At 35.0% G+C, this 27,285-nt stretch overlaps 2 protein-coding genes across 2 annotated transcripts in view; both read left to right on the top strand.

Moving 5' to 3' along the window:
• Positions 1–27,285, top strand: part of Il1rapl1 (interleukin 1 receptor accessory protein like 1) — a 1,261,588-nt gene that overhangs the window by 179,204 nt on the left and 1,055,099 nt on the right. Inside the window, exon 2 of the mRNA XM_028885184.1 lies at positions 9,900–10,004. Coding sequence (XP_028741017.1) covers positions 9,923–10,004 — 82 coding nt within the window. The 5' untranslated portion in view covers positions 9,900–9,922. The remainder of the gene's footprint in view (positions 1–9,899; positions 10,005–27,285) is intronic.
• Positions 6,545–8,021, top strand: LOC114704140 (uncharacterized protein C12orf29 homolog). Its single transcript, XM_028885186.2, has one exon. It carries the CDS (start codon positions 6,577–6,579, stop codon positions 7,552–7,554), a length of 978 nt encoding a protein of 325 aa, XP_028741019.1. The 5' UTR covers positions 6,545–6,576; the 3' UTR covers positions 7,555–8,021.

Raw genomic sequence — 27,285 nt, 5'->3', positions numbered from 1 at the left:
CTATATTCAGCCTTACTCTCTGTTGACCCCTTTTGCCTGTCTCATAAATATGGGCAGGTCCCTGTATTGAAAGCATACAATTCCTCCTAATCTTTTTTTATTCCTTTTAACATAATTCATATATTTAAGACCAGCTATGATTATAATGTTACTATCTTCCATCACTCTACTAAACCTTGGGATAATATATTTAGTTAAATATATGGAAATTTTAACAGGAGAGTCCTTAGGCTATTTAATTTATCATAGTCCAAATATAATTTTACAGAGTGTCTTGTTGCTATTGTGGAAATTTTACATATATTTCCAATATAAAAAACATGGTCTCATAATAATCTTCATTTGTGTCACCATCTTATATTTTTTGCTCTTAACTGTCACTCTCTTAAGGTTGACTCTCTCTCTCTTTCTTTTTGTCACTACTTGAAAAACTCTTTTCTTCAACCTCACCATATGGTTTAGAAAATAATTCAGATCATTCTCTGAGAAGATGTCTTGGATAATATAGAACAAAACCCCAAGTTCTGTCATAATTGAGACTGATATTTTTAACTCCTCTCCTCATAGTCCAAAGCACAATTTACCAGTGAAACTTGCAAGTTTTATTAGTTATGTTTCTCATTGTTGGAACAAAGTATCTTGCAAAAGCAACCTTAGGAAAGAAGGGTGCTTTAAGGCTCACAGGTTGAGGGTGTGTTGAGACAAAGTAAGGGAGTGGGAGTGGGAAGCAGCTGGCTACAATGTACTGTTCGTTAAGAAGCAGAAGGCAGTTAATGTTTCTTCTCTCTTTTCCCCATTATCTTCAGTCTAGGATCACAGCTCATAGAATGTTACCATCTACATTTCTTGTTGTTCACCTCTCTGGTTTACTGTATCCTAGAAATAGTCTCATAGGCATGGACAGAGGTTTGTCTCCCAGCTGATTCTTAGATCCTGTCAAGTTGATAATCATTATTAACTTTCACTACATCATTTTTAGATGCTGCCTATGGTTGCTACAACAAATTATTACCAAATTTAGTCCCTTTAAACACCCTCTGTTTTTGGTGGAGAAATTTCCCTGAAATGGGGTCTGATATAACCAAGAAAGACAGTGAACTCCTCTTGATCTTCCAGTCCCCACCTCTCAAGTACTGGGATTATTACAAGGAAACACTTTTATTTTTACAGTTCTACAGTTCAGGAGTCCAAAATAAGTCTTGACAGTTTTAGATCAAAATGATGGCATACCTGTATTTCTTCTGGAAAAGCTGAATGGGAAACTGTTTCCCTATCTTTTCTAGTTTTTAAGGTCCTGAGTAATCTTTGGCACATGGTCATTCCAAAATCTGTCTTTGGGTTCTATAATCATATTTTCTTCCTCTGATTCTGTTTCTACAATTCTTTTTCTAAGAGAGTCTGTAGTTTATTCAGATATGCCTGAATGATCATCTCCCACCTTAAAATGCTTAAATTAACTATACCTCAACATTTCCTTTACTATGTAAGTTAAATTAGTAACGCCTTTGAGGGTGTACAGTTTTTTTTGGGGTGGGAGGAAATTATTCAACTTACTAGATCAATAGTTTTGCTTATTTTTTATCCTAAGCTACAAACTCCTTTTCCCTGAGAGTGTCTCTCCTCATCCTTCATAAAATTTTATTACTTTTAAAGCACTTCCCTATGGCTTTACCACACCCAACTAGAAGTGAAATTAATAGGTTTTTCCATCTACTCCCTCAGCACATCATACTCACCATATGGCAATAGGACCAGTATAATTAAATAGGTAAGCATTTGTCTTCTTTATTGCCCTCTTTATTAGACATCCTTCTACTGTCCTTGGAGCAGCATCTTGTAAGTAGTTTATCCTCACTATGTGTCATCAAATGACAAGTTTGAATGAGAAAAGTGAACTGCAGATACTATCAATGGCAATCATTCATTTGTTCTTTTTATTCAGTTATAATTCTTTGGTCATTGGAAATGAAAACTGAATAAAACACATATCACTAAGTCTACAAAATATAAAATAAGTCAATGAATAAGCAAGTGGTATCAAGTAGGATGCAAAACGAGCCTGATGGAAGAGTATGTTAATGGACAATAAGGGACATTAACCAAAGAGAGCATATGTTATTTGCTTCAAATAACAAAGCTGATGCATGGAAAACCATGGATAATAACCCAGGCTGACTTGATGCTCTTACCTATTGTGATATACTCATTTTGCCTATGATTAAATTCTGGTGTACAGGAAGCCAAGAGATGGATGCTATCCCTAACAGAGAAGACATGAGTAAATTTACATATATTCAACCATAAACTGAAGCCATTTAAAATTGATTCACTCATTGTCATCATTAATCTTAATTGTCAATGTGGCACACAAAAGCATCATCAAAGAGGAAAAACCTTCATTGAGGACTTGGACAGGTTATGTTTATCTGTGGGCATGTCTGTAAAGGATTATCTTGATTATTAACTAATAAAAGATGGAGGCCCCCATGCTCAGACACTCCTGGGATGTATTTTTTAATGCTCTCTAAGTATAAATGTTTTAGTGAGCCAGAAAGTGAGCTAGCAAGTACCATTCCTGCTTTGTTCTCCCCTCTGGGATCCTACTTTGAGTTCTGGCTCATCTTCCCTCAGTGATGGATTGTGATGCAGAAATATAAACCAAACAAATTCCATTATTTTCTCTTCCCTAAGTTGCTAAGGGTATTTTATCACAGCAGCAGAAAGGAAATAGAGCAGAAAATTGTACCAGGAATGTGGGTGTTGCCATGATGAACCTGGCCATGTTCCTTTTTATGCTTTTGGAATATTTTATTACAGGATTGTGTAAGACTTTTGAGCTTTGGGCTGTGAAAGCTATTGAATGCACAGAGATTAATGAGCTGCAGTGAAATCTTGGAAGATAATGTGGACTGTGAAGGCCTGGCTTGTGATTTTTCAGAAGGGAATAAGGACTTAATTACAAACTGGACTAGGGGCCATTTATGTGATATTTTAAGTAAGAATTTTTGTGAGCTTGTCATACTGGAGCTGAAGAATCAGCTCTGATTAACAATTGATTGGCATCATTGAGGTGAAATTTTCTGTGAATAGGAATGTGTTTCCTCAGATTAGGCACACAAAAGCTGTGGTTCAAGGAAGCTATGTACACATTTTAAGTTAGAAGCTGAGCTTGACAACATCAAAAACAGTCAGTCACATATTTTGGTTTTTGAAGGCATGAAAATTACAGGATTAAACAGGTCATAAAAAGAAGGCGATGCTTGGCACTTGTGGCAGTGTTGAAGTTCCTTCAGAGATGCCACTAGTAAAGGTGAAGCCTCAGTTTTAGCAAATGTTTCAGGATCTTGGAGATGCCAAGGAACATGAGAGGCCCACCACCAACAGCAACACATATGGAGTGGAGTCAGCTTGAGGCTGTATAAGACACATGGTCTGTGCTGTGGATAGCAAAGTTGGAGAGTCTAGCTTCTCAATCCCTCAGGAATCCCTAAGATCATGAGTGAATCCCTGATGACAGATATTAAGCTAAATTGCTGAACTTCTTTGTTTTGCTTAAGTGTGATTGCTGTATGTTACAGTTCTTCCCTTTTTTAGAATAAGAAAATGTATATGACTTGCTTTTGGTTTTATAGGACCCTCACAGCTGGGAGATTTTGAACCTTTAAAGTCATTGAACTTTTAAAGTTTTGGAATTTTTAAAGAGTGTGGGACATTCAGAGTTGGAATGTGTTTTATATTATACTCATATGAGATCTTGAGAACAAGAAGAAAAGGTTTAATAGTCACATATTTCTGTGTCATATTGACAAGGAGTAGAGTGTTCTGGCTAGTCTTGATTATTAATTTAAATGAATCCAAGTGTCATCCAAAAGGAGAAGTCATAATTAAGGGATTGTCTATATAAAGTTTATATGAACTTTTGAGTGAGCCCGTGAAGAGCATTTCTTTATGATTTCTGCCTTTGGTTCCTACCTTGTCTTCCCCCAGTGATGGATTGTGAATTGCAAATATAAACAAAGTTAAACACTTTCATCGTCTCATTGTTTCTAGTCTTTTTTTTTAATCATAGTAACAGAAAGAAAACTAGAACACTCAAAATCTGAGCTTCAGTATAACAATAAGAAAAAAAAGGATGTCAGTAAATGTTCATATAGTAACAGCATTTTCATGATTTCCGTTTTTATAGTTATAATACCACATTCATCTGTGCTCCAAAACTATAAACTATTAAATCTGATAAATCAACAATTTACAAGTTCCAAATTGCATGCTATTCTGAGTGGTTGATGAAATTTCATGCTGTCACCGGGTGGTGGTGGTGCATGCCTTTAATCCCAGCACTCAGGAGGCAGAGCTAGGCGGATCTCTGTGAATTTGAGGCCAGCCTGGTCTACAAAGTGAGATCCAGGGAAGGCGCAAAACTACATAGTGAAACCCTGTCTCAAAAAACCAAAAAAAGAAAAAAAGAAAAGAAAGAAATTTCATGCTGTCATGTTCTGCCTAACCTGAAATGTGAATAATCCCTCTGTTCATTGTATTTATGTTGTATATGCCACTTACCTTTTAGCTATTTTATAGTCATGATTCTCATTCGATAGATTGTGTTGGAATCACACTTCTTGAAAGCAAGTAACTGTTTTTTTTTTTTTTTTTAAATCTTTTGGGGGTCCCACCACCCAGCTCCCATATGAATACATGGAGGCTTTTTCTTACTTATGAATGCCTGGTGTTAGCTTGGCTTGTTGCTAGCCAGCTTTTCTTAAATTATCCCAGCTACCTTTTGCCTCTGGGCTTTTCCCTTTTCTTACTTCTGTGTATCTTACTATTACCCTGTGGCTGGTTGTGTAGCTGGGTGGCTGGCCCCTGGATTCCTCCTCTTTATCTGGCCCCCTTTCCCCCCAGATTTCTCCTATTTATCCTCTCTGCCTGACAGCCCCACCTATTTCTCTCTCCTGCCTCCCTATTGGCTGTTCAGCTCTTTATTAGATCATCAGGTGTTTTAGATGGGCATAGTAACACAGCTTAAAATAAAATAAAATAAAAGTAACACACCTTAAAATAATATTCTGCAACAAGTAACCTTTAATTAGTAGCCCAATTCTATGCAACAATGTTTGTAGCATTCAACTCACTTTATTTCATCATTTGGCAAGGTGTCATCCAATCATCACAACAGGTGTGAGTACAATTCAACTAAGTATTGAGATAGAGAAGATATAAAACGTCATAGCATATTTTATGATTTTTATCAACATGCTATTGCATCTAATTTATAAATTGCAATCAATTGTGGGTAAATATGGCAGCAAAACAAAGTATACACAGGTCTTTGTACTATTTATGCTTTTAAGCATTAAATGAAGGTCTTTGATCTTATTCCTTCCTTATAAAGGACACTATTAGTTATTCTTTCATTACTATTTCTGGGTAAGAATTTTAATTTTGCTGGCACCACAGCAAGTCATGGATATCTATGCTTGGTCATATTTAATCTATCTTTTCAGTTTAAGATACAATAAAACTTCTCAAAGACATTTGTAAAGATTATTATAGATTGACTAAGACATTAAGCCTATGAAACGCATATAAATCTTTTTTTCCCTTATACACAGTTTAAAGAGATTCAATTAAGGATCTTGATGTTACAAAATTGATGCTTTCTAAACCAATTTGAATTTAAGAAATAGAATTGCAAACTAGGCTGTGTGTCTCATAGAAATGAAATGGGTAAGAAAATAGTATTTTAACAAGAATAAAGTAACATAATAGTTAAACTGAGAGGGCTTGCACTTTACATTTGGATCCTGGAGTTTCTTGGGCAGCACATGTTAAACTCCCATTGAGAAAGGAACTGATTCTTGCTGCTATCCTGAAGGCTGAAGATACCAACTTTTAAGATTTCCTGCAGCTCTAGTTAGTGTGGTGGCTGGGAAATGGGACTTGGATTCTAAGAATGCATGACTTAGTCTTACAATGAAATGTGGCATTTACTTGGATATGCCTGATGAATTGGCTCTTTGGAAGAGCTGCATTTATCTCTTTACATGAACTCTAGGTCTTCGCTTTAAAAAAAAAAAATGCCATCATCATGTAAATGCATTGAAGTGTTAGAACAGCTTATTCTTGGTGCTATATTTTAGTTTTCTGATATAATGATTATGATGCACCAAGGGGATGGATTTTGATTTTGATTTATAAGGTGGAGTATATTTTAGCAGACTTTTGTTAATGTAATTGAATTAATTATTTAAAAAATATTCAGATACTTGAGGCTGTGAGAGAGCAAAAAAAGTAACTGTCAAACTGCAATTTCAGCTTTCTCATATTTAATAAACCCATAGTGATAGACAGCTGGCTATGAGCAGTCTTCAAATGTCTTGCAAAGAAATTTGTGCTGTCATGGGCCTACAATATATTTGAACTGTGTTCTGACTTGCTACTTTTCAAATTCAGTCCTGAAGTGCTCAACTCTACTATTTTCATCTTGTAATAAAAAAGAAAAGGAACAGGGCGGGTTGCTGCAGGCTTCCTCCGCCCTGGACCCAGCGCTCTGGAGACACGGTGGGCGTGGGCACCATGAGGCGCCTGGGCTCGGTGCAGCGGAAGATGCCCTGCGTGTTTGTGACGGAGGTGAAAGCCGAGCCCTCGGCCAAGCGGGAGCATCAGCCATTTAAAGTTTTGGCAACTGAAACTCTAAGTGAAAAGGCGTTAGATGCAGATGTATACAGTGCCATTGCAACAGAAAAAGTGGATGGAACATGTTGTTATGTTACTAACTACAAAGGTCAGCCATACCTTTGGGCTCGACTAGATAGAAAACCTAACAAGCAGGCTGACAAAAGATTTAAAAAATTTCTACATTCAAAAGAAAGCTCAAAAGAGTTTCTTTGGAACACTGAGGAGGATTTCAAGCCTGTCCCAGAGTGTTGGATACCAGCAAAGGAAATAGAACAACAGAATGGGAAACCAGTACCTGATGAAAATGGACACATTCCTGGTTGGGTGCCCGTGGAAAAGAACAGCAAACAGTACTGCTGGCATTCGTCTGTAGTGAACTACGAGTTTGGAATTGCCCTGGTACTACGGCATGATCCCGACAAGCCTGGACTTTTGGAAATCAGTGCCGTGCCCCTGTCAGAGCTTTTAGAGCAAACCCTGGAGCTGATAGGAACAAATATCAATGGGAACCCATACGGGCTAGGAAGCAAGAAATATCCATTGCACTTTCTTATACCCCACGGAGCCTTCCAAGTAAGAAATGTGCCTACGCTGAAGCACAATGACTTGCTGTCCTGGTTTGAAGACTGCAGAGAGGGTAAAATCGAAGGGATCGTGTGGCACTGTGGCGACGGCTGTTTACTTAAGGTCCATCGCCATCATCTTGGTTTATGCTGGCCACTTCCAGATACTTACATGAATTCCAAACCAGTTATTATTAACATGAACCTGAACAAATATGACTGTGCATTTGATAGTGAGTGTTTGTTTAATCGGTTTTCAAAAATAGATAAACAGAAATTTGATAGGCTTAAAGATATAATACTTGATGTATAAAATGGAAATATAGTTAGAATTATTGCAAACAGTCTGCTATTTTACAGAGGTTAAAATAACTCAAGGGTCTATTTAATTTTGCTAGGTATTTGACAAAATATGTATAAATTCTAAACATTTATGTATCTGTATTTAAAGAAACCATGGGATTTGAATATCTTAACACAAAAATAAATATAAAATAATTCCATCTGAAACTTCCATTTTAAATGGTAAAATTGTTAAGCTTACCTTTATGCTTTTAGAAAGTTTAAGACATTATAAAAATAGGGATATCTATCAGCTCATTGTGCACTATACAGTCATAAATTATTCATGTTTTCAAAAATATACTTTTCTACCAAGTTAAAACTAAATATGATTTTATTTTTAAGCAAAAATACAGTATTTTGAGATGAATTCTATAGTTCAGAGACTTCTTGATTTCCAGCTGAAACTTTTAAACTTATAAAATAGTTTTAAATCTACAGTTAAATGTGGTCTTTAATAAATAGGGAAATTATTAGGACTTTCTCTGTCTTCTGTCTGTTCAGAAGCTTCAACAGGGCTAGGTAATTCAAATCCAAATTGTTCGGAAAGTTTTTGTAACTTCTCTTCTAATAGAATATTTTTTTTCACTTCTTCCTTATAATTGTACTTCAGGTCTTCAATTTCTTCAAAAAATGAAGGATCAAAATTTTCCAGTTCTTTTTTCAGCTTTTTAATTTCCTCCTGAAAGTCACATGTAGAAATACATATTTTTGGCTTGCTATTTAGGAGCTTTGATTACAAACATGCAAACCCAAACAACCCAAACAGTAAAATATCAAGAAAAGTATTTAAGACTTTTGTTAATAAGGTTCCATTGTACCATATCAATACCTTAGCAGTGGCCATCTCTGAGTGCTTCCATAGCTTTGGGATAGAATCTTTCTCTGAACTGCATCAGATAGTCTCAGTGAGGCAAACAAAAGGAACTCTTCTCTTCACTACACTGAAGTCTTCAGAGTTTTCAGTATTTTCTTTACAGTTCTAACTTTTTTACTTTTATAAATAATGTTTATGATCATGGGAATCCCGGGACTTGTAAAAGTCAAGCACCCGGTGAAGAGAATGTGTCCATGAACGGCTGTTTTCACTACCCAGTGATGAGGCAGGGCTCACTTCCAGACTCTTGTGCTTCTTGGGTCTTAAGGTAGAGCACAGAAATGTTTTAAGGGAAAGATCCCTGGACATAATTCCAAAAGGTACTTAGAAAAAAAAAAATAGAAAAAAAAAAAAAAAAAAAAAAAAAAGGAACAGTAAATTGGTGTGTTCCAAAGACTTCTAGGAGAATGAACAGATGTTGGTCCAAGAGCACAAACTTGCCCCTGTAATTGGATAAATTTTAGGTATCTGATATACAGCTATAAAAGGCAACTATATCAGGTGATAGATGTGTTAACTTACTTGATGGTGATAACCATTTCATAATTTATGTGCGTACCGAAGTAACATATTATATGCCATAAGTATACACAATCTGTCAATTTTCTATTTGTAAAATTGGAAAAGGGATGACATCTTGGGGGAAGTAAATGTATATTCATTAATTTAAAAGGAAATATTTTGCCTTTTGTAAATTCAAACAGTATGCTAATGTCTTAGTAACCTGAACAAAACTTTATAGTAGATAACATAATCTTTGTATCTTTTATTGACACTGTACTTTCTATCAATCAATATAGGCAAATGACTTACTTTTTTTCCTGAAGTATGTTTTTCAGGTTTTTACAAGATGGTTATAATATCACAGATCTTTAGAGATATACAATTGATACAATTTTGTTTGTAAAGAAAATCACCGAATAGACCACAGTGTATTGCAGCAGCAGGCATTTTAAAATGTTGATTTCAGTAATGTGTATTAAAATAAATTGCAAGCAAAATGAGTAGATTGTTTTCGATATTTAAAGCAAAGTAGGATCTCCACCTTTAGAGAAATTCTAAACCTTGAGTGAATATATGATCTGAAATCATCCTGAAAAGCATATGGAAACATAATTTGGACATTACTGATTTTGATTTAACTTACAAAGTACAATTTGTTGAAAAATGTAATGCAGATCCTGTTTATGGCATTCTTTCCTTATGAGTAATTCATTGCCTCAAATATATATGACAAAAAGGTGCATAAGAGCCAGGTACTTTAGTTCCTACCTAAAACGCCACCACTAGGGAGGCTAAAGCTAGAGGGTGTCATGAGTTCAAGGTTCGTCAAAAATATGTGGCACAATTCTATCTATCCAGAAACAGATTACACAAAATACTTATATTGCATTACTAAATCTTTTAAATTATGTTTTCCTTCTTATCTTTCCTTTAAGGAACGGCCTTTAAGAGCTGGAAGATGAAAGCTCCGATTCCGCATTTGATTCTCTTATATGCTACTTTCACTCAGAGTCTGAAGGTTGTGACCAAAAGAGGTTCTGGTAAGAAGTGCCTCTTTTAGTTTTCATTATTTTTATCATGGAAAGTGACTGCAACCTGTACACATGTGTTATTTGTGAGAGGTTGAGAAGCATTAGGAATCCATTTTATGTAGGTATTGTTGGTATACAGGGAAAGAGTGAAGAGTATTAATAGGCAATTGTAAAAGTGCTAGTATGTGAAAATTAATGTGGCTTATCTTGTATATTACCATGAATTTGAAACTTGAATAGGTTCTATAACAAAAGTTTGCATTTAGATTACATTAAACAATGTGATTTTTTAATGTTCTCTTATAGAGCATCATTGTTTTATGGAACATTACTGTGGATTATTTCACCTTACTTCGTAATAGTAGTATTTCCTTATTAACTATGTCGATAGTGAATTCTTTTAAGGCCTGTACATCAGCTGTTTTGCTAAATTACTTAGAAGGATTTAAAGTAAAAATAGTGTCATTTAAGAAAATGATGTGGCATTTACCCCAATGTTTATTTTGCAAGAAAAAGAGTATAATGGCAATGAAATGTGATGGTGACCCAATTATTGTTGAAACCCAGATTGTTTACCTGTTATTATGCACCATTAGTGTCCAGTTGTCTCTCCATAATTGGAGTTAAGGAATCATATAACGCCCAATTGAATACATATTGAGGTGAAGTTCTGTATAGTAAGCTATTGGTATGATTTATCATTGCCATTTTCCAACTTCACATGGGATTATTTTAGTTTTGAAGGAATAGTTTTTAGGCATAAAGGAAGAATAGAGGAATTGAGTTGAAATGCTCCAACTACAGTGTGTTCTTTCTGAGGTCTCAAGAGACATAAACAAAGATTGAGGTGAGTCTCAAAAGGTTGCAGTGTTGTGCCACCATGATTTGGATAGTATAGCATCTGCCTCATGTTGATGAGAAAGTGGAAACTGCCTCATGTAGAGGAAGTGAACAGCATTTCTGCTTTCAGGAACCCCCTTCCGCAGATAAAGTTTGGGGAGCAATTGGGAAAGGATTTATGTGTGGGTTCACTCCAAGGTTGTTTTACTGAGCCTATTAGTGACCCTAGAACATTTTGATGATGCTACTTTTCAATGTCATTGCTGTGGTTGTGGGAAATGTAGAAAAATAGTGTTTGTAGTTTTGCACTTTATTTTATCTATTTTTTTGTGGACATGTTTAAATGCAAGAAAATAATAAGCTGGGATTGATTGTTGATTAAATCTTAAAAGCTTTATTTTCCTTGTTATTATAGCTCATTACATAAAATATGCTTTTTCAGTTCTTTCTGCATATGTCAGTTGTATGATTTATTGAAATGCAAATGTGACCTTTTCTCATCAGAAAATAGTGGTGACAGGTCTATTCTATATAAGTTCTGCTTACCAGCAAGAATTTCTTTGTTTTTTAATCTATGTTTGAGAAATATGTAGCAGAACTAGAAATGTGGGAAAACTAGACAATTCATATCTCTTGCTCTAGACACAGAGAAATCTTAATGACTTGTTTCAAACGTAAACTTCATTTTAATGACATGAACCTAAAATAGGAGAGTATTATTAAGACGATATCCTTAATTAGGCTGGAATTCTAATATTTCACACTCTTCAGTTTATTAATACAGTTGTCACATACCTACTTCTCACCTCTCAAACCAAATGTATCTTTATATAATTATACAAAACAAGCAAGAAGGTAAGTGAAACATTTGCCTTGCTAATTCTCATCTATAATTTATTTTGTGACTGCCTCCCAATGTGTGTTGTGTTTACATTTATGTGAATGTTAGTCTGTTAGGTGGTTTTTGAGTAATAATTGTAAAACTTGAGATTCAATTTTTTTCATATACTTTCATAGCACTAACTCATTTAACTATGTTTGTTACCATGTTTGCCCTCTTTGAGAGAAATATATATATATATATATATATATATATATATATATATATATTACTGAATAGAAACATTACCAATCCTCATAGATCAAGAAGAGGAGTGCCCTTAGCATCTTTACCTTAAAATATAAATGGTTCAATCTTCATACCCATCCCAACTGATAAAACCAGTGGCACCAAGGCCCAAGAATCAGAATCAACTTTTGATGTTTGATCTTTCATATTAATTAAGACGGCTATTATTTTCTATTATTCTTATTATTTACTTTTGTTTTGATTTTATGAATCTTTACAAGGTTCAATAAACAAAATTCAAGATTCAATGATTTTCAAGTGTGTTATACTAGAATATTATTTTTAATTCACTGTGAGCACAAGAAAAAGAAGTAGATACTTTGATAATTAACAACATACAAAACACGACTAAAATACACAATGTAATGTTGAGATTTATGGCATGTTAATTGTGTGTAGTGTTTACTTCAGACTAACATGTGTGGTCGTTCCATAAAAATTGGGAATGAAATATTTATTTCTCATTAGCAAAACTAATTGGAAAGCAATAGGAGCTCTTAGAGAAACAGAGGTGCATTATTTTTATCACCTTGGCTTACACCCCTACTACTATGCATTTAAGAAACAAATTAAAACTAATAAGGCTTATAGCTTTCTGAATTGAAATATTCAAAATACAAATTTATGTTTCATTTTAAGTAATCGTTTCTGATACGTGTATGCTATGATAAATAAGGATTGAATCTGGTCTTTCAAGTAATGGTTGAAGGTTGTGCATATGTGGAGAATCAAGAATTTTTCTGGGAGCAAATATTCAGCTGTTACTATACAATAGATTGTTTTTCTGAAACAATTTTACATGTAAAAATCTATGCAACACTTGAAGGGAGAGATTACTGCTACAGGTAAATGTGTGAAATGTCACAACAATTTAGTAAGTAAGCATCTAAGTTAATGTCAATTGTTGAATTTTTTTTACAAAAGCATATAAAGCAATTGTTTGCTTTAAGATTCTTTGTGTCCAAACCAAATTATACAGTGTAGCTTAATGTTCCTGTTTGACTTTCCCTTGCCTATTTCTACTTCAATCACCACATTTCCTCTTCTTCTCTATTCTTCAATTCCATATTTTAACCTTCTCTTCTACTCTTCTGTCCCTTCCTGGGATCCTGTCCCCTCCTTTCTATGTCCCATCTTCTCTAGCTCCATGCCTCTTGCCCTTCTTTGTTTTATTCTAGGGTAGTTTGTCGGTAAAAATAACTCAGGTTGATATTGTTACTTCTTTGTAGAACTGATTTAATCAGTCTTGTGCATGCTAGGCAAGTGGTCTATCACAGAAACACATCGCACATCTTCATCATTAAAATTTGTGATCCTGAATAGTGCTAAGATTATAGGTGTACACCAACACATACAAGTACTTTCTAACCTTAAGAATATTAGAATTATTTTGTTCAAAAAGGTAAAGCCCAGCATGTTCTTTTCTAATATATAAAACAGCAATAACAAATCTACCATGGTTCACTGATATACCTTTTTGCTTTGTTTTTCCAGTCAGTCATATTTTGTTATTAGTTTTATTAGTTCTTGGAGAATTTCATATGATGTATTTTTGTCATATTCACTTGTTACACAACTCTTCCAAGATCCACCCTTCCTTTCTTGTCTACTTAACATTCTATACTTTTATATTTTTGAAACCCTCTAGCCATTGAAATATCTTAATAAGTGAATGATTAAGTGACTTAGTAAGTGACGAGTGGTTTTAGTAGTCAATGAAAATGATACAAGACCAGCACAGTATTACAAAGTTAATAGGAAAACAAAAGAGAGGCATTTAAGAATAACTGTAGCTGAGTGTGGTTCTAGAAACTTTTAATCCCAGCACAAGCCTGATCTGCATAGTGAGTTCCAGGCCTATGGGGTCTATACACAGAACCCAGCCAAGACAGACAGACAGACAGACAGACGTACAGAAAGAAAGGAAGAAAGAAAGAAAGAAAGAGAGACAGAGAGGGAGGGAGGGAGGGAGGGAGGGAGGGAGGGAGGGAGAGAGAGAGAGAGAGAGAGAGAGAGAGAGAGAGAGAGAGAGAGAGAGAGAGAGAGAAAGAAGAGCAAGCCTGTTTTTATTTCTTAAAAAGAGATCATTATTATGTATTGTTTGAGACTAGTGAAGGAGAAAAAAACAACTCACTATAAGCACCACCTAGAACAGGTTATGTTGGGGGTTTATATGAAGACAAGGAACTTTTACAAACCATAAGTGATTTTGAAGTTTTGGAATATAGTCCTCAGTCTATTCGAAAGAAGTGACTCCAGATATTTCTGTAACGGAGTTTTTTACTGGACTTAATGCTGTTTTAAATTGGCAACAGTATCATCATGCCTAGAGTTTGCTTTTGATCATATTGATCAGAAATTGCCATCTGGCAGAGTATAACTCTTGATGACAGACACATGAAAAGTTGAGCTTAAAGAAAAGTTCTCATAGTTATTAGAGCATATAGAGAGGAATAAGTGGCCATGTTACATAAATCATGTAGTTCATATTACTCTAGAGAAGATTAATGATACATAAAAATTCCCTAGAGCAGTAAGCTGTTACACAGTAAGAGTATTGCTGCAGGGAGTTGATCTTCTCTTTATTCTAAGACTTGCCAAGAGACACCTGTTTGTGTGAAATGATTTAGAAGAAATTCTTACTGACAGCAAGAGGAAGACAAGCCTCAAAAGGTTTATTAAAACTACAGAGTTTTGGCCCCAATAATTTCTAAAAGTAAACAGTGGAAAAATATCCAAAGACACAGTTTAGGTTCTAAGTTTTGTTTATATGTGAATCTTCACTTCTTTAAGTAATACACATTAGACTACTAAAGAAGTGAAATTTAACAGTATAGAAAAGAAAAATCCATGTGGACTATTTATACCTCATGCCAATGTGATTTATGTATGTTCTCTTGGGCATTCCTGGAAGTCAATGAACTTAATTCTACATGTTTAAGAGATAACTTAGTCCCTCAGCATCTGCCTTTTGTTATATTACCATGTGTTTCTTCTCTTTTTGTCAAATACATCAAAAAGCGTGAGGAATTTCTCTTTATTTTCCTTTGGGATAGTTTGTAAAAACCAAACTTCTGAGCTTTTCTTACTTCTTAAAGTTAAAAATGCAAAATATTTATTTATTGGAAATTTTTCTTATACTTTTATACTTTAAAAAATCAAGCTTGAAATGAGAAATATCATAAGCTCCATTATATTTGAGATAATGCCTTTAAATATAATAAGTCTGACAAATTCAGAACCCAGTACTTAACCAGAAATCCATTCGGTTTCTTTTTGTAACAATCATCTATGGTACACCTTTGAATTTCACTGACAACACTTTTCTCCATCAATGAATTTTATATACTTGTTATCAATTAAGGCCAATCATGGAGAATTATGCCTGTCCATGGTCAGTTTGCCTGAATAAGATAAAAGACAACATGTTTACCACTTTCAAGATGACTCTCAGGGGATGTATTTCAAGTTAATAAATGAAGCAGAATGGCGCTACATGATGAGAGCAAAAAGAAAAAGAAAATATTGTCCTATATATTTAATGCTAAGGTGAAGGATTGTGATAGTACCCATAATCAGTATATGATCAATGCTTCTTTAACACATTAGCACAGTTATGATGCTTAAGATTTTAATCTTATATTTATTGACGCTAACTGTTCAAATCAGGTGGAATTTAGGAGATTATAGACAAGACTCCATATTTTCTTTTCCTTGGCCTTTTATTTTGTGGTTGCACATCATTTTCAATGTGCTTCCACTGTCGCATCTCGGTTCTCTGACTCTGACTCTCTTGCCTTGTTCCCTGGAATAAGCACTTTGGATTATTATGGGTATTCTGAGATAATCCAGGATGATCCCCCTATTAATTAAGTCGTTAATTTAATCAAATTTGCTAAGTCCCCTTTTCTAGTTAATATAATATCATAGTCACAGGTTTTAGTTATAAGAATGGAAGCATATTTCCACCGACATTATTTTGCTTACCCCAACTCGTGATTTACTAATTCAGATATCTATCTTACTGAACTGGATTGGAGACTACAAAATGGATGGTCATTCAGAGACTAGACAGAAATAGGAGAAATGGGAACAAATAAGTTGCATAGTTTTGCTAAATGGGCCAGAATGTCCCTGAGGTCCCTGCAGAGACATGTAGAATGAGAAGGAGCAGGAAATGAAGGTCAGAGGAAAGAGAAGAAAGAGGGACTGTGAAGGAGAAAAACCAGCAACCATATACTAATGATGCTTTAAAATATGGACATACTTAAGTTACATCCTCACTGCACAAAATGCTTTTAAGAACAAACATCATTACTTGTTTTAGCTTGAAAAAAAGTATCTGTCCTTTTTAAGGGTGGATAAAAGAGAAATGGACACAAAACGTCTTTCTGAATCAAAGTAACAGCAGTGAGAAGAGGGAAGACAGAAGACAGAGCAATTTTTAAAGTTAGAATCCATTGAGCTTGATGATCAGTTAGATGTAGGAGGTTGGAAAGAAAGTGACAAAGAAAATCATTCTGTAATGGGAGGATTGTGATTCAATCATGCTAGAGGTCTCAGAAGCAGAGAAACTTGAATGAGTACTTATTTAAAGGGAACAATAAGAAGACTTTTACAAAAATACAATGGGCATAGAATGTTAAGGTATTCTATGTTCTAAAAAGGATTTTGTATTTTTATCTTGTAAGGTAAAGTTTTAGTTTAGTGTTTAATTACTTTAAATCCACTCCATAAGAAATTTAATGCTTATGACTAAAGTGCAGTTTTCTGTGTCTGATTAAGATGAAGCTACCTGTTGTCTATGTAACGAGGCTGCACACATCTGTGTGATTCCAACAGGAAATCTCCCTTTACACAGAAAAGAAGACACAACAGACTACAATATAGTTCTAGACAGCTAATCCTCCCTGTGAGAAAGACTGATGGGATTTATGAGTGACCAGTGAAGAACTCGATGAAAATCATACTGAGATTTATTGAGAGCCTGAAAAGAAATAAAAAAGAATAATGAAATATGATTCTGAAAGAGAATTAATAGTATCAGGTGGGTATTTGGGATGGATTATGAACTAATTTAAGAAGATGTATTGATGGTGTTGCCGGTTACAGAGGGAAGGAGGACAGTTTATTCAGAGTAGGAGATGGAATAAGTTTAGTTGTGGCAATATGAGCCGTGCTAGCAGGGATATTGAACTGATGAATTTTTGACCTAGAGTTTCTGTGGCTGCTGTGACAAATATGACAAAGGGGGTTACTTAAAACAATAGAAACCAATTGTCTCACAGTTTGGGAGATGAGACTTTTGAAATCAAGAGCCATGCTTCTAAAGAGCTGGAGACTTCAAGGGAGAATCCTTCATTGGATTTTCTAGATTCTAGAGGTTTCAGTTGAACCTTGGTTTGTGGATTTCACTGTACCTTTACATGGCTTTTTCCTGATTTTTCTGATGTAAATTGTTTTAGTATCCACTTTTGATAATTCTTAATGATTATCTTGAAATTCTTTATTGCATTACCAAGAGAGGAGAAATGTTCAAAATGAGTAATTCAAATCTTGGAGTTAAGTAAGATAGTGAAAATAAGTCACTAAATCAAAATTTAGAAGAAGGTGGAGGCTGAGAGGAAAAGGAGTATGAAAGCAGTTGATGTAATGTTTTTATTTTATTTCCATTTACTGTTTTTTTTACCATTTCACAAAGAAATACTGCATTTACATCATTTCCCACTCTGTATTTTCTTTTCAACTCTTCCCATGTCTCTGAAAATCTTAAAATCATGTACATCTGTAAACATCCCTGTTATTCATAATCAGTATATAAAATGCTACTTAGTCTTAAATGTTTATTCAATGATTTAGAACTTAGATTTTTTTTCCTATTTGGATTAAACAAATGTAAAACGCTTGATTGTCCATATTGATGAGAATTATGCTACTGAAAAATATGTTCTTTCCAGTCAAAATGTCTTTTACCCAGACTTAATTATGAGTGACATACAATAAACCCTAAATAGGGTAATTCTATTGTGCTTGAGATCCCTTTAGTTCATACAAAGAGAAGCATATTAGAAACTTGTATAATTAATCCTCATGTTGGCCATAACTGTTGACAGTTTATTTGCACAGAAAGCTGATATTGGCATTCCAGTGTTTGTCTACAATGATCACTAAAAACACCTGTGTTCATTTATTTTTCCAGAAATGGTTTCGATTGATCTGTGAATATCATGATATTTACAGCATTAGAAACAAAGGTACTGGGATTTCAACCTAGATGCTATTAAGCCTTGTTTACCAGAAGAAATCCATGAACCTTTCAAATCCTTTGTTTCTCATTCATAAAGGAGCAATTTTACGTTGTAACACTATCAGAACAAATGATGGTTTATTATTTTGTTAATTTAACAAATACCAATAAACATTTCTTTACAGACTCAATGCTACACAAATGACCTTTTTGTTCTGCAACCTATTTTATGTCTATGCAAACTGATCAAGAGTACTGACATAGACAGGGCTTAAGACTAACACCAGTAACTTGAATTCATTTCTGGTTACTTTGAACTTTCTCCTTTACAGTTAGTGTTACCACCATGAACCAGAAAGTATCAGTGTCAAACAAAGTTTCAGTTAAGGAAAAACATGAATGTTGGTTGGTTATATATATATATATATAATTTTTATTTTATAATTAACAGTTTCACATATCAGCCACGGATTCCCCCGTCCTCCCTCCTCTCACCCCCCAGCCCTCCCCCCCCAAAATACACCCCCTACTCCCACCTCCTCCAAGGCAAGGTCTTCCCTGGGGAGTCAGCCTAGCCTGGCAGACTCAGCCGAGGCAGATCCAGTCCCCTCCTCCCTACACCAAGACTGAGCAATGTGTCTCAGCATAGGCCCCAGGCTCCAAAAAGTCAGCCCATGTACCAAGGACAGGTCCTGGCTCCACTGCCTGGGGGCCTCCTAAATAGTTCAAGCTAATCAACTGTCTCATTTATCCAGAGGGCGTGGTCCAGTTCCATGGGGGTTCCTATGCCATTGGTTCACAGTTCATGCACTTCCACTAGTTTGGCTATTTGTCCCTGTGCTTCCTCCAAACATGGTCTCAACAATTCTCGCTCAAACAATCCCTCCTCTCTCTGGCCAATTGGACTCCCAGAGCTCCACCTGGGGCTCGGCCACGGATCTCTGCATGCACTTCCGTCAGATACTGGATAAGAGTTCTATCATGACAGCCAGGGTGTTCGGCCATCTGATCACCAGAGCAGGTCAGCTCAGGCACTCTCTTGACCATTGCCAGTAGTCTACAGTGGAGGTATCTTTGTGGATTTCTGGAGACCTCTCTAGCACTCTGCTTCTTCCTATTCCCATGGGGTCTTCATTTATCATGGTATCTCTTTCCTTGTTCTCCCACACTGCTCCTGATCCAGCTGGGACTTCCTTCTCCCCTAAGCTCTCTTTACCCTGACCCTTGCCCTCCATTACCCCACCCCACCCCCAGTTTTCTCATATAGATCTCATCATCAATTTCTCTGTCATTGGGCATCCCTATGTCTTTCTTAGGGTCCTCTTTCCTAAGTAGCCTCCCTGGAGTTGTGAGCTGCAGTCTGGTTATCCTTTGCCTTACATCTGGTATCCACTTATGAGTGAGTACATACCATGTTTGTCTTTCTGAGTCTGCCTTACCTCACTTGGGATGATTTTTTCTAGTTCCATCCATTTGCCTACAAACCTCATGATGTCATTGTTTTTCTCTGCTGAGTAGTACTCCATTGTGTATACTTACCACATTTTGTTTATCCATTCTTCAGTTAAAGGGCATCTAGGTTGTTTAGTGTTTAAAAATACATGTTGCAACACTAAATTCATTTTTCTTGATAAGCATGCTGTTGGTGCACTTTAATCTCAGCACTGGGGAGGCAGAGGCAAGTGGATCCTTGTGGGTTCAAGGACAACCTTGTATAAATAGTGAGTTTCACCAGTGAGAACCTGTGTCAAAAAATTTCCTTGCAGGTTGTACTGTATCTAGGTAAAAGTGACTGACATTTCACAATAATAAACCCTGTTTTAATTCTTAAAGAAAAAACTTATTCAAGGCAAATTTTCTTCAGTAGATTTATGATGTTTTATGATGCCTGTGCATTGGAAGCATTGCTAAAGATAAAGATAATATTTAACATTTCCAAGCTTTAACATCTCTGGGGGATATATATGGATTTTTTTTAAAAATGCCATCAATGAGTCTTTTCTCTAAGTGTTCTTCACATTCGCTGTTATCTGTATTTTAATAATCACATTATAATATTTTCTATTTAGGTTTGTTACATTGATTTACTTTGATCTCAAATGCACATTCCAGTTACTTCATGTTCCATGTATAATGTACATATTATGTGTGTGAATGGTAATGGAAAATTAGATTTATATATGCCAAGAAAATTTTTCCATATAGTAATGAACTGCTTATTTTTCCCTTGGAATGTATTTCATATTAGAAAGAAAGTCTACTAAGATTATTCCAGTTTTTCTCCTAAATGTATGCTATAAAATAATTGGACTCTCCAATGCCATCTTGTGGCTCTTTGACACTGATAAAGATGCAGCAATAAACATAAAAATACAAAAAGCAAATAAATGTGGGAGCACTTTTTCAACAAATTATTGCTCAGAAATTGATTCATTTTTTCCAATTTCTTTGGTTTTTACTACATGTTGTAGCTTATTAAAACTTTACTAAGAGTAACTTTAATAGCAATAGTTCAAGTATGACAATTAGATGAACAATAAGTAATTTTTTATTGATAATATAACTAAGAAATATTGGTAGATTTATGAAAATGAAATTTTTTTCTGGATAATTCTGCCATTCCTGACTTACATTTCCTGCTTTTCACTAGACTGTGTTTGCAATAAGACATGAGACCATCTGAGAACAGTAAAGGCAAATGCAAAGATCTATTCATTAGGCCAAATTACCCTGTTGAATATTGTTATCTTCATAAACTCACAAAGGAATACTAAAGAGGAATTCTTAGATAGGGATATATTAAGTAAAAAACTTCTAGTCAGGTGTAGTGGAAGACACTTTTAATGTCAACACACCAGAGGCTAAGTCCAAAGGACAGCTTTAAGGTGGAGGCCACTGTTGCCTACACTGTGATTTTGAGTCTAGCCTGGACTACCTTGTCAGAGGTGGGCAGGGTAGGAAGTAATTGTAAATATTCTTTTAGTTAAATGCCACATAATGTACACAAACAAATATATGCACATACAGATCTATAAACAAACAGAATAACAAAATTTCTAAACTTAAAAGGTTTCTGTTTCCAAATATTGAACGCATATATAGTGAGTAGGAATATATTTGTTTTTTAAGCATTTAAGTTTTCATGTGTTGAGGCAATTTTCAAATGATATGAAAAACAACCCACTTGATTTTGTACACAAGCATGAGTGTTTATTGAAGACAAAGTATTAAGTGCTTGATAACATTGACTGACATCAATTATTCCTGGATATATTATAAGTTTAGGGTTTCATTTTCTTCTTCTCTTTTTTCTTCCTCTTCCTCTTCTTGTCCTTCTCCTTGACTTTCTCATTCTTCACTCACTCTTTTGTTTAATCACTTCATTCTTACTCTACCATACTCATGAGTCATATTACAAAAGTTATTGATATAATTTTCCCATAACTGTAGTGATTGTTTTGATTCGACACATATGGAAAACTTATTTTTGTAACAACACACTTTTCACATTAAAAAAAAAAAAAAACCTCTTCTTTCTATCATAACTTTGGAAGCAGTGATGCTATAGACATTATTGTTTCCTCTTTTTTTTTTTTTTTTTTTTTTTTTTTTTTTTTTTTTTTTTTTTTGGTTTTTCAAGACAGGGTTTCTCTGTGTAGCTTTGCGCCTTTCCAGGGACTCACTTGGTAGCCCAGGCTGGCCTCGAACTCACAGAGAACCGCCTGCCTCTGCCTCCTGAGTGCTGGGATTAAAGGTGTGCGCCACCACCGCCGGCCGACATTGTTTCCTATTCATTAGTCAGTTCTGTTCTCTTTATATATTCCACAAATTCTTTGTACAAAACAACTGTAAATAAGCAACTGTACTAAATTCTCCAAGAATTAGAAATATAAACATACATAATCTCTGCTATCAAAGATCTTACAAAGAATAAGTGATACTGGATTCACATATGTAATTTTCTATTGCTGTGCAAGTTATCACAAATTTAGTGGCTTAAAGTAACACACATTTACTGTTTTCCACTTATGGAGGTCAAAATTCTTAAAATTCGGGTGTCAGCATGGTCATAGTCCTTCAGGATGACCTGGAAAGAATATTTATTTCTCAATCATTTCCAGCTACTAAGAACCAGTTCCATGACATGCTTTATGAAATCCAGTCTTTATCCTCTCTCTGACTCCGCTTCCACTATCCCAGTCTTCGCTGACTCTTGCCCTCTTGAGATTATAATGGATCCACCAGGTTTATGAATACTACTCTCATCCAAAAATTTTAATTTCATCATATCTTTAAAATTTTTATATTTATGTGGATGTTTGTGTTTTGTGTATGGATATGTGTATGTGAGTACATGTGGGAGCCCGTTCTCGGGTTCCTCGTGGCTTTACCCAGCAGGTCCGAATAGAGGATGATCAGGACCACGGACCTGAGTGCAGGTGTCTGAGATGGTCTGCACTTGGCTGTGCTGGGAGGAGGTCTTTTGCTCCACCCCTTGGCGTCTCTATAAAAACCCTGGGCCAGAGACAGTTGGGGCCGTTGGAATAGGTTCCAGGCCCTCTCGAGGCTATCCTTTATTTTCTATCTGTTTATCTCCGCAAGATTCTCTGCGATAAATCCTTCTATCTAATATTTCCTGCTGATCGCACTCAAGAAAACTCTGGGAAGCTGTGGGGGTGGTGGGTAAACGCCCCACAAGTACAGAGCCCAGAAGCATCTCATCCTTCAGGAAATGAAGTTGCAGGTGTTTGTAAGCTACCTGGCATGAGTACATGAAACTGATCTTGGGTCATCTACTAGAGTAGTACATACACTTAACTGTAGAGCCATGCATGTCTCCAGACCCCTAATCATATATTAAGCACCACCTTTTCAATGCATTCAATTATATTCACTGGAAATAGGAATCACATCATTGGCATATGTCATGGTCATTACTATGTCTATCATTATTCTTTCTGGCTATAAGAGCTTTAGGTTTTACCTCTAAGAGTTTAATAATGCTTAAATACAGAGACATTTGTGTAAAGCAGGAGTGAAGGAAGGAGTGAGAAGAAAGCACGGTAAAAGATAGATCTGAGTCAGACAATTAAGGGCTTTGTATGGCATGATAAGCAATGTTAACAAGGAACTGGGAAGCACTGAAGAAATTCAACACTTAACAGAAGTATCCTGATCAGACACAATGGAAAGGACTCGAGTACTCCAGGCAAGAAAGTCTTGAATTTGGACAATGTACTAAGAATAGGAAAAGGACAGAAAAGGACATTGGTTGCTAGTAATAACTGGAATCAATTAAAATTAGTGATTGTACAGCTGAAAAAGCAAAGTGAGGTTAAATTTATCTGTTCTTACTGAATTAAAAAATCTGTTAAGCATTAACAGGTAGCATTTCTAATCTGTATTCTTTCTTATCAAATACATATGTAGGTTTTCAAAATAATGTATCTTTTTTATTTTACATTCAGACTGAATAAACCTGACAGCTTTAGATCCAAATCCTTCACTTGTAGCTGATATCTTCAACAGAGCACATCCCTAAGGTCAATTTCTCCTCAGAGATCTTTCAAATATATTTTGGCTTTGTAGTTAGAGTGTAGGATTGTATCAATGAATCTTCTCCTGGAAATTTATGGGAAATATTTCAAGCTTACACAGGGAAAGACTTTTTTCAAGGCTCCAGGCTTCATTTAAATTATACCACTAAGTATGATAGGCACATATCTGTATGTACACTCATTCACATAGGTATATAAACAAGTTAATTAAACATTCATAAAACACACTTTTATCAATGGGCTGCTCTATTCCAGGTATAAAACTTTAAAGACAGTTGGGATATGTGAGTGTATGTTTTTAAATTTTTTTATTATGTTACTAAATAGTCTCAGCTCATTGAGTATAAAATATACAAGTTTATGGATGCATCTCAGAATCACTGCACTTAAAGAAGTTATTGCATAATTAATGCATTATACATATTTTATTTGGCTGTTGAATTTAAAAATATCATCACAGCACTCTGAATTTTCCTGTGGTTATTTATGTGCTTGCCATAACTCTTCTCAAATACAAGGAGTTCCTTGAGGAATGAACTCTGTATACTTGAACTTCATTCCCACTTACAAGCTCTCACTCACCCAGTGTCTTACACAGAGCATTGCAAGACCAATCGTTACACAAGCAATGAACAGTTTTATAAGAGTTTGTATTTTTCTGGAAAGGGGGAAGTAAATGTTTACCTTTAGCTGTTGGAATGATATGACCACTCCTGATTATTGATTCTAATCCCCTGCTGGGTTTATAATGGCTAAAGACTGGCAAATGGATCTTGAGATGAAATTTCTTCTGTTCATCTAAAGGGTACTTTAGTAGTCAACACATTTCATTATTTATAGGAATTTTGCAAAGTTTTCCTCCTTACCCGTTGGAGGTTTGGGTACATGGGTGACCATGTAGGTCCCTTTGTGATGGAACCCTAGGTTCCATAAAGGAATCCTGAGTGGAATGGTGTCTGGGAGGAGTACAGCATGAGCCAGAGCAGCTGCTCAATGCCTATATTTCCCCCAAGACAGATCACAGCAAACCTCAGGAACAGGGCTGAATTGAAGTGGCCCACAGCATTGAGGGTGTTTTATTGTAATTCAGAACATGAATTAGTTCAATTTGGCAACTGGCACATTCATTCTGCCGCTCTGTAACTGACATGCCACTCTGCAATGAACAGTGGTGACTTACTGTTTGTTTCAAAGGAATGTTTTCACTTTGTTTGGGAGACATGCTTGGTTTGTTTTGTTCAATTTTTAATGATACATGATTTTATTTTAAATTTCTTTGGAAACTGCTTTGTATCCTAGGGTTTCCGGCTTTCTATGGATTGAGAGGAGGTTATTACCTTCTAAGTTTTCAATTAGGAAAACAAAGGAAGTTTGGTAGCTCCACTGGGATCTTGTAAGCCCTCTCAAAACATGTTTTGAATGAGACAATTTTTGTGCAACTAGCTCTAATTGTCTGAAATGAGACAATCTACAGAAGCTAATCGAAGGGAGTCTCATTGTGCCGCATGGATGGAGTGGTCCAACTTTGATTTGCTCCTCCAAGTTGTCTACTGTTAGCTGGTTTGCTTGCTATTGTTTCACTTGGTTCTTCCTTCCATTCAGCTACTAGTATTTTTTAAAAAAGCAATGCTTTCTATTTTATGAATAATTTTACATGACGAACTTTTAAAAGATCAAGTTTATGTTTGCACACCCTTCAAAAACAATGTGTGCTATGACTCCTAAATCTTCAACCATTCCTTATATAATATAAAACTTATAAATTACTGATGTCTTTATTTTCCCTTGCACTTTACCATGATGGCATTCAAATCTGTTTTGAACTTAATGTTCTTTTGTTCTGAGATACAGCTGGAACAAACAGAATAGTATTTATTTATCTCATTTTATTTCTTATAACCACATCGTGAATGATAACACTGTTGACATATTCTGAATGAGATAATAACATATGCTCCACTAAAATGATGCCTGACATAGAAACTAGCATGCAATGAATTTCATTTATGCAGCTATTTTAATTTTGAATAAATTCTTTGGTTTTCGTTTTATGTCTTTTTTATGCCTCCCAAATCTGTTTCTGCATGACTTAAAAAATTAAACTTTGAAACTTAGAATTTTATTATGCAGACCTCATATTATCCCTAGTTGATCAAGCCAGACAGTATAATTAAGGAAAAAAATTCTTTGTGTCTGTCATTCATTTTCTTACTCATTCTAAATTTGAATTTTACTCTGTGATCTTTAGGCAATCAGCAAAAATAATCATATTTTAGATATGACACCTTTTGGATTTTACTGTAAGATTAAAAAAAAAAGCTCCCTAGTGTTTGATTACAAAACTTATTGTGAGATTAGGCCCTTGGGGGCATGTGAGTTCTTCTTCAGATGGAAGGGAAGAGAGAAATCCCAAGAATCAGGCAGCAATAAACACAGTACAGGAAACTTGCTGAACAGGATATCTAATAGTGGGGATAGCGATTTGTGTCTCTCACTTCTTTTTTGAAAAACGATATGCTTTGTTGTTGTACACTTCAGTCCTAAAATACTACCAGTTCACTTCACAGTGGATTGAGGCAGAAAATATGAGGAAAACTATGTATGTCTTACATAATGTCTGTTATGTATTGTGAAGAAACTCTGTGATAAAAATCAAGATTAGAAATGTTAATGTTAAATCCACATCTTTATTTAAGAAAAATTATCTCAATGCTGTTTGAGAAATTCTAAATGGGACCAATTAGTTTGTGAAACTACAGGGTTATGTAATACCATCTACAAATTAAAGTCCAATGAAAAATGATCAAAATGTAAATTTGGGTATATGATTAAACTTAACTTAAATGGCTGTATGACTGGTAATTGCAAAGATATAAAATGAAGGTAATCTTCTACTGCTATAAAAATAAGTGAGAAACCATTTTCCTGTGTTTAATATAAATGGTAGTTTTCCATTTTCTCAAGATAATTTGTAAATTATTTATAGGGTTTGTATGATTGTGTAGTTATAAATTTAGATAATGCAATATTTAAGTTCCATAGATATTAAGACACATATTTTAATACAAAATTAAATATTTCAGAAACCCAAATAAAGTATTTGTTTTTGATATGTAAAATAAAAATTTTTACTTTTAATTTTAGTTTATAATCCCAAACTGAAACCTTTTGCAATTACTGTTTATGGAAGGGATTAAGTGAGTATTTCTACATATTACTGGTTTTGTTCAGCATTTTGATTCTATGTACTTCTCTTTTATCCTCAATTATTCCCAAAAGCTATTATAGAGATAGTACTTTTGGAGAAATATCTTATTTGAAGGAAATGTTTTGAGGCATGCAAATAAAAGAGTAAGCCCAATTTCTATCAAGTTTTACAAATGATTCTTCGGGTCTTGTAGTTATTTATTCTAATAGTGGTGGTGTAGATACACACTTGTGTGTTTACATATAAGTATGTGCACATGTGTGTAGGTACTTAATGCTGAAATTACTTATGCTTGTGAGTTACCTGCC

Source organism: Peromyscus leucopus, chromosome X, assembly GCF_004664715.2.
Source record: "Peromyscus leucopus breed LL Stock chromosome X, UCI_PerLeu_2.1, whole genome shotgun sequence".
NCBI lineage: Eukaryota > Metazoa > Chordata > Mammalia > Rodentia > Cricetidae > Peromyscus > Peromyscus leucopus.
The sequence above is the reverse complement of the archived record's forward strand: the minus strand, read 5'-3'. Positions and strand labels throughout refer to the sequence as shown.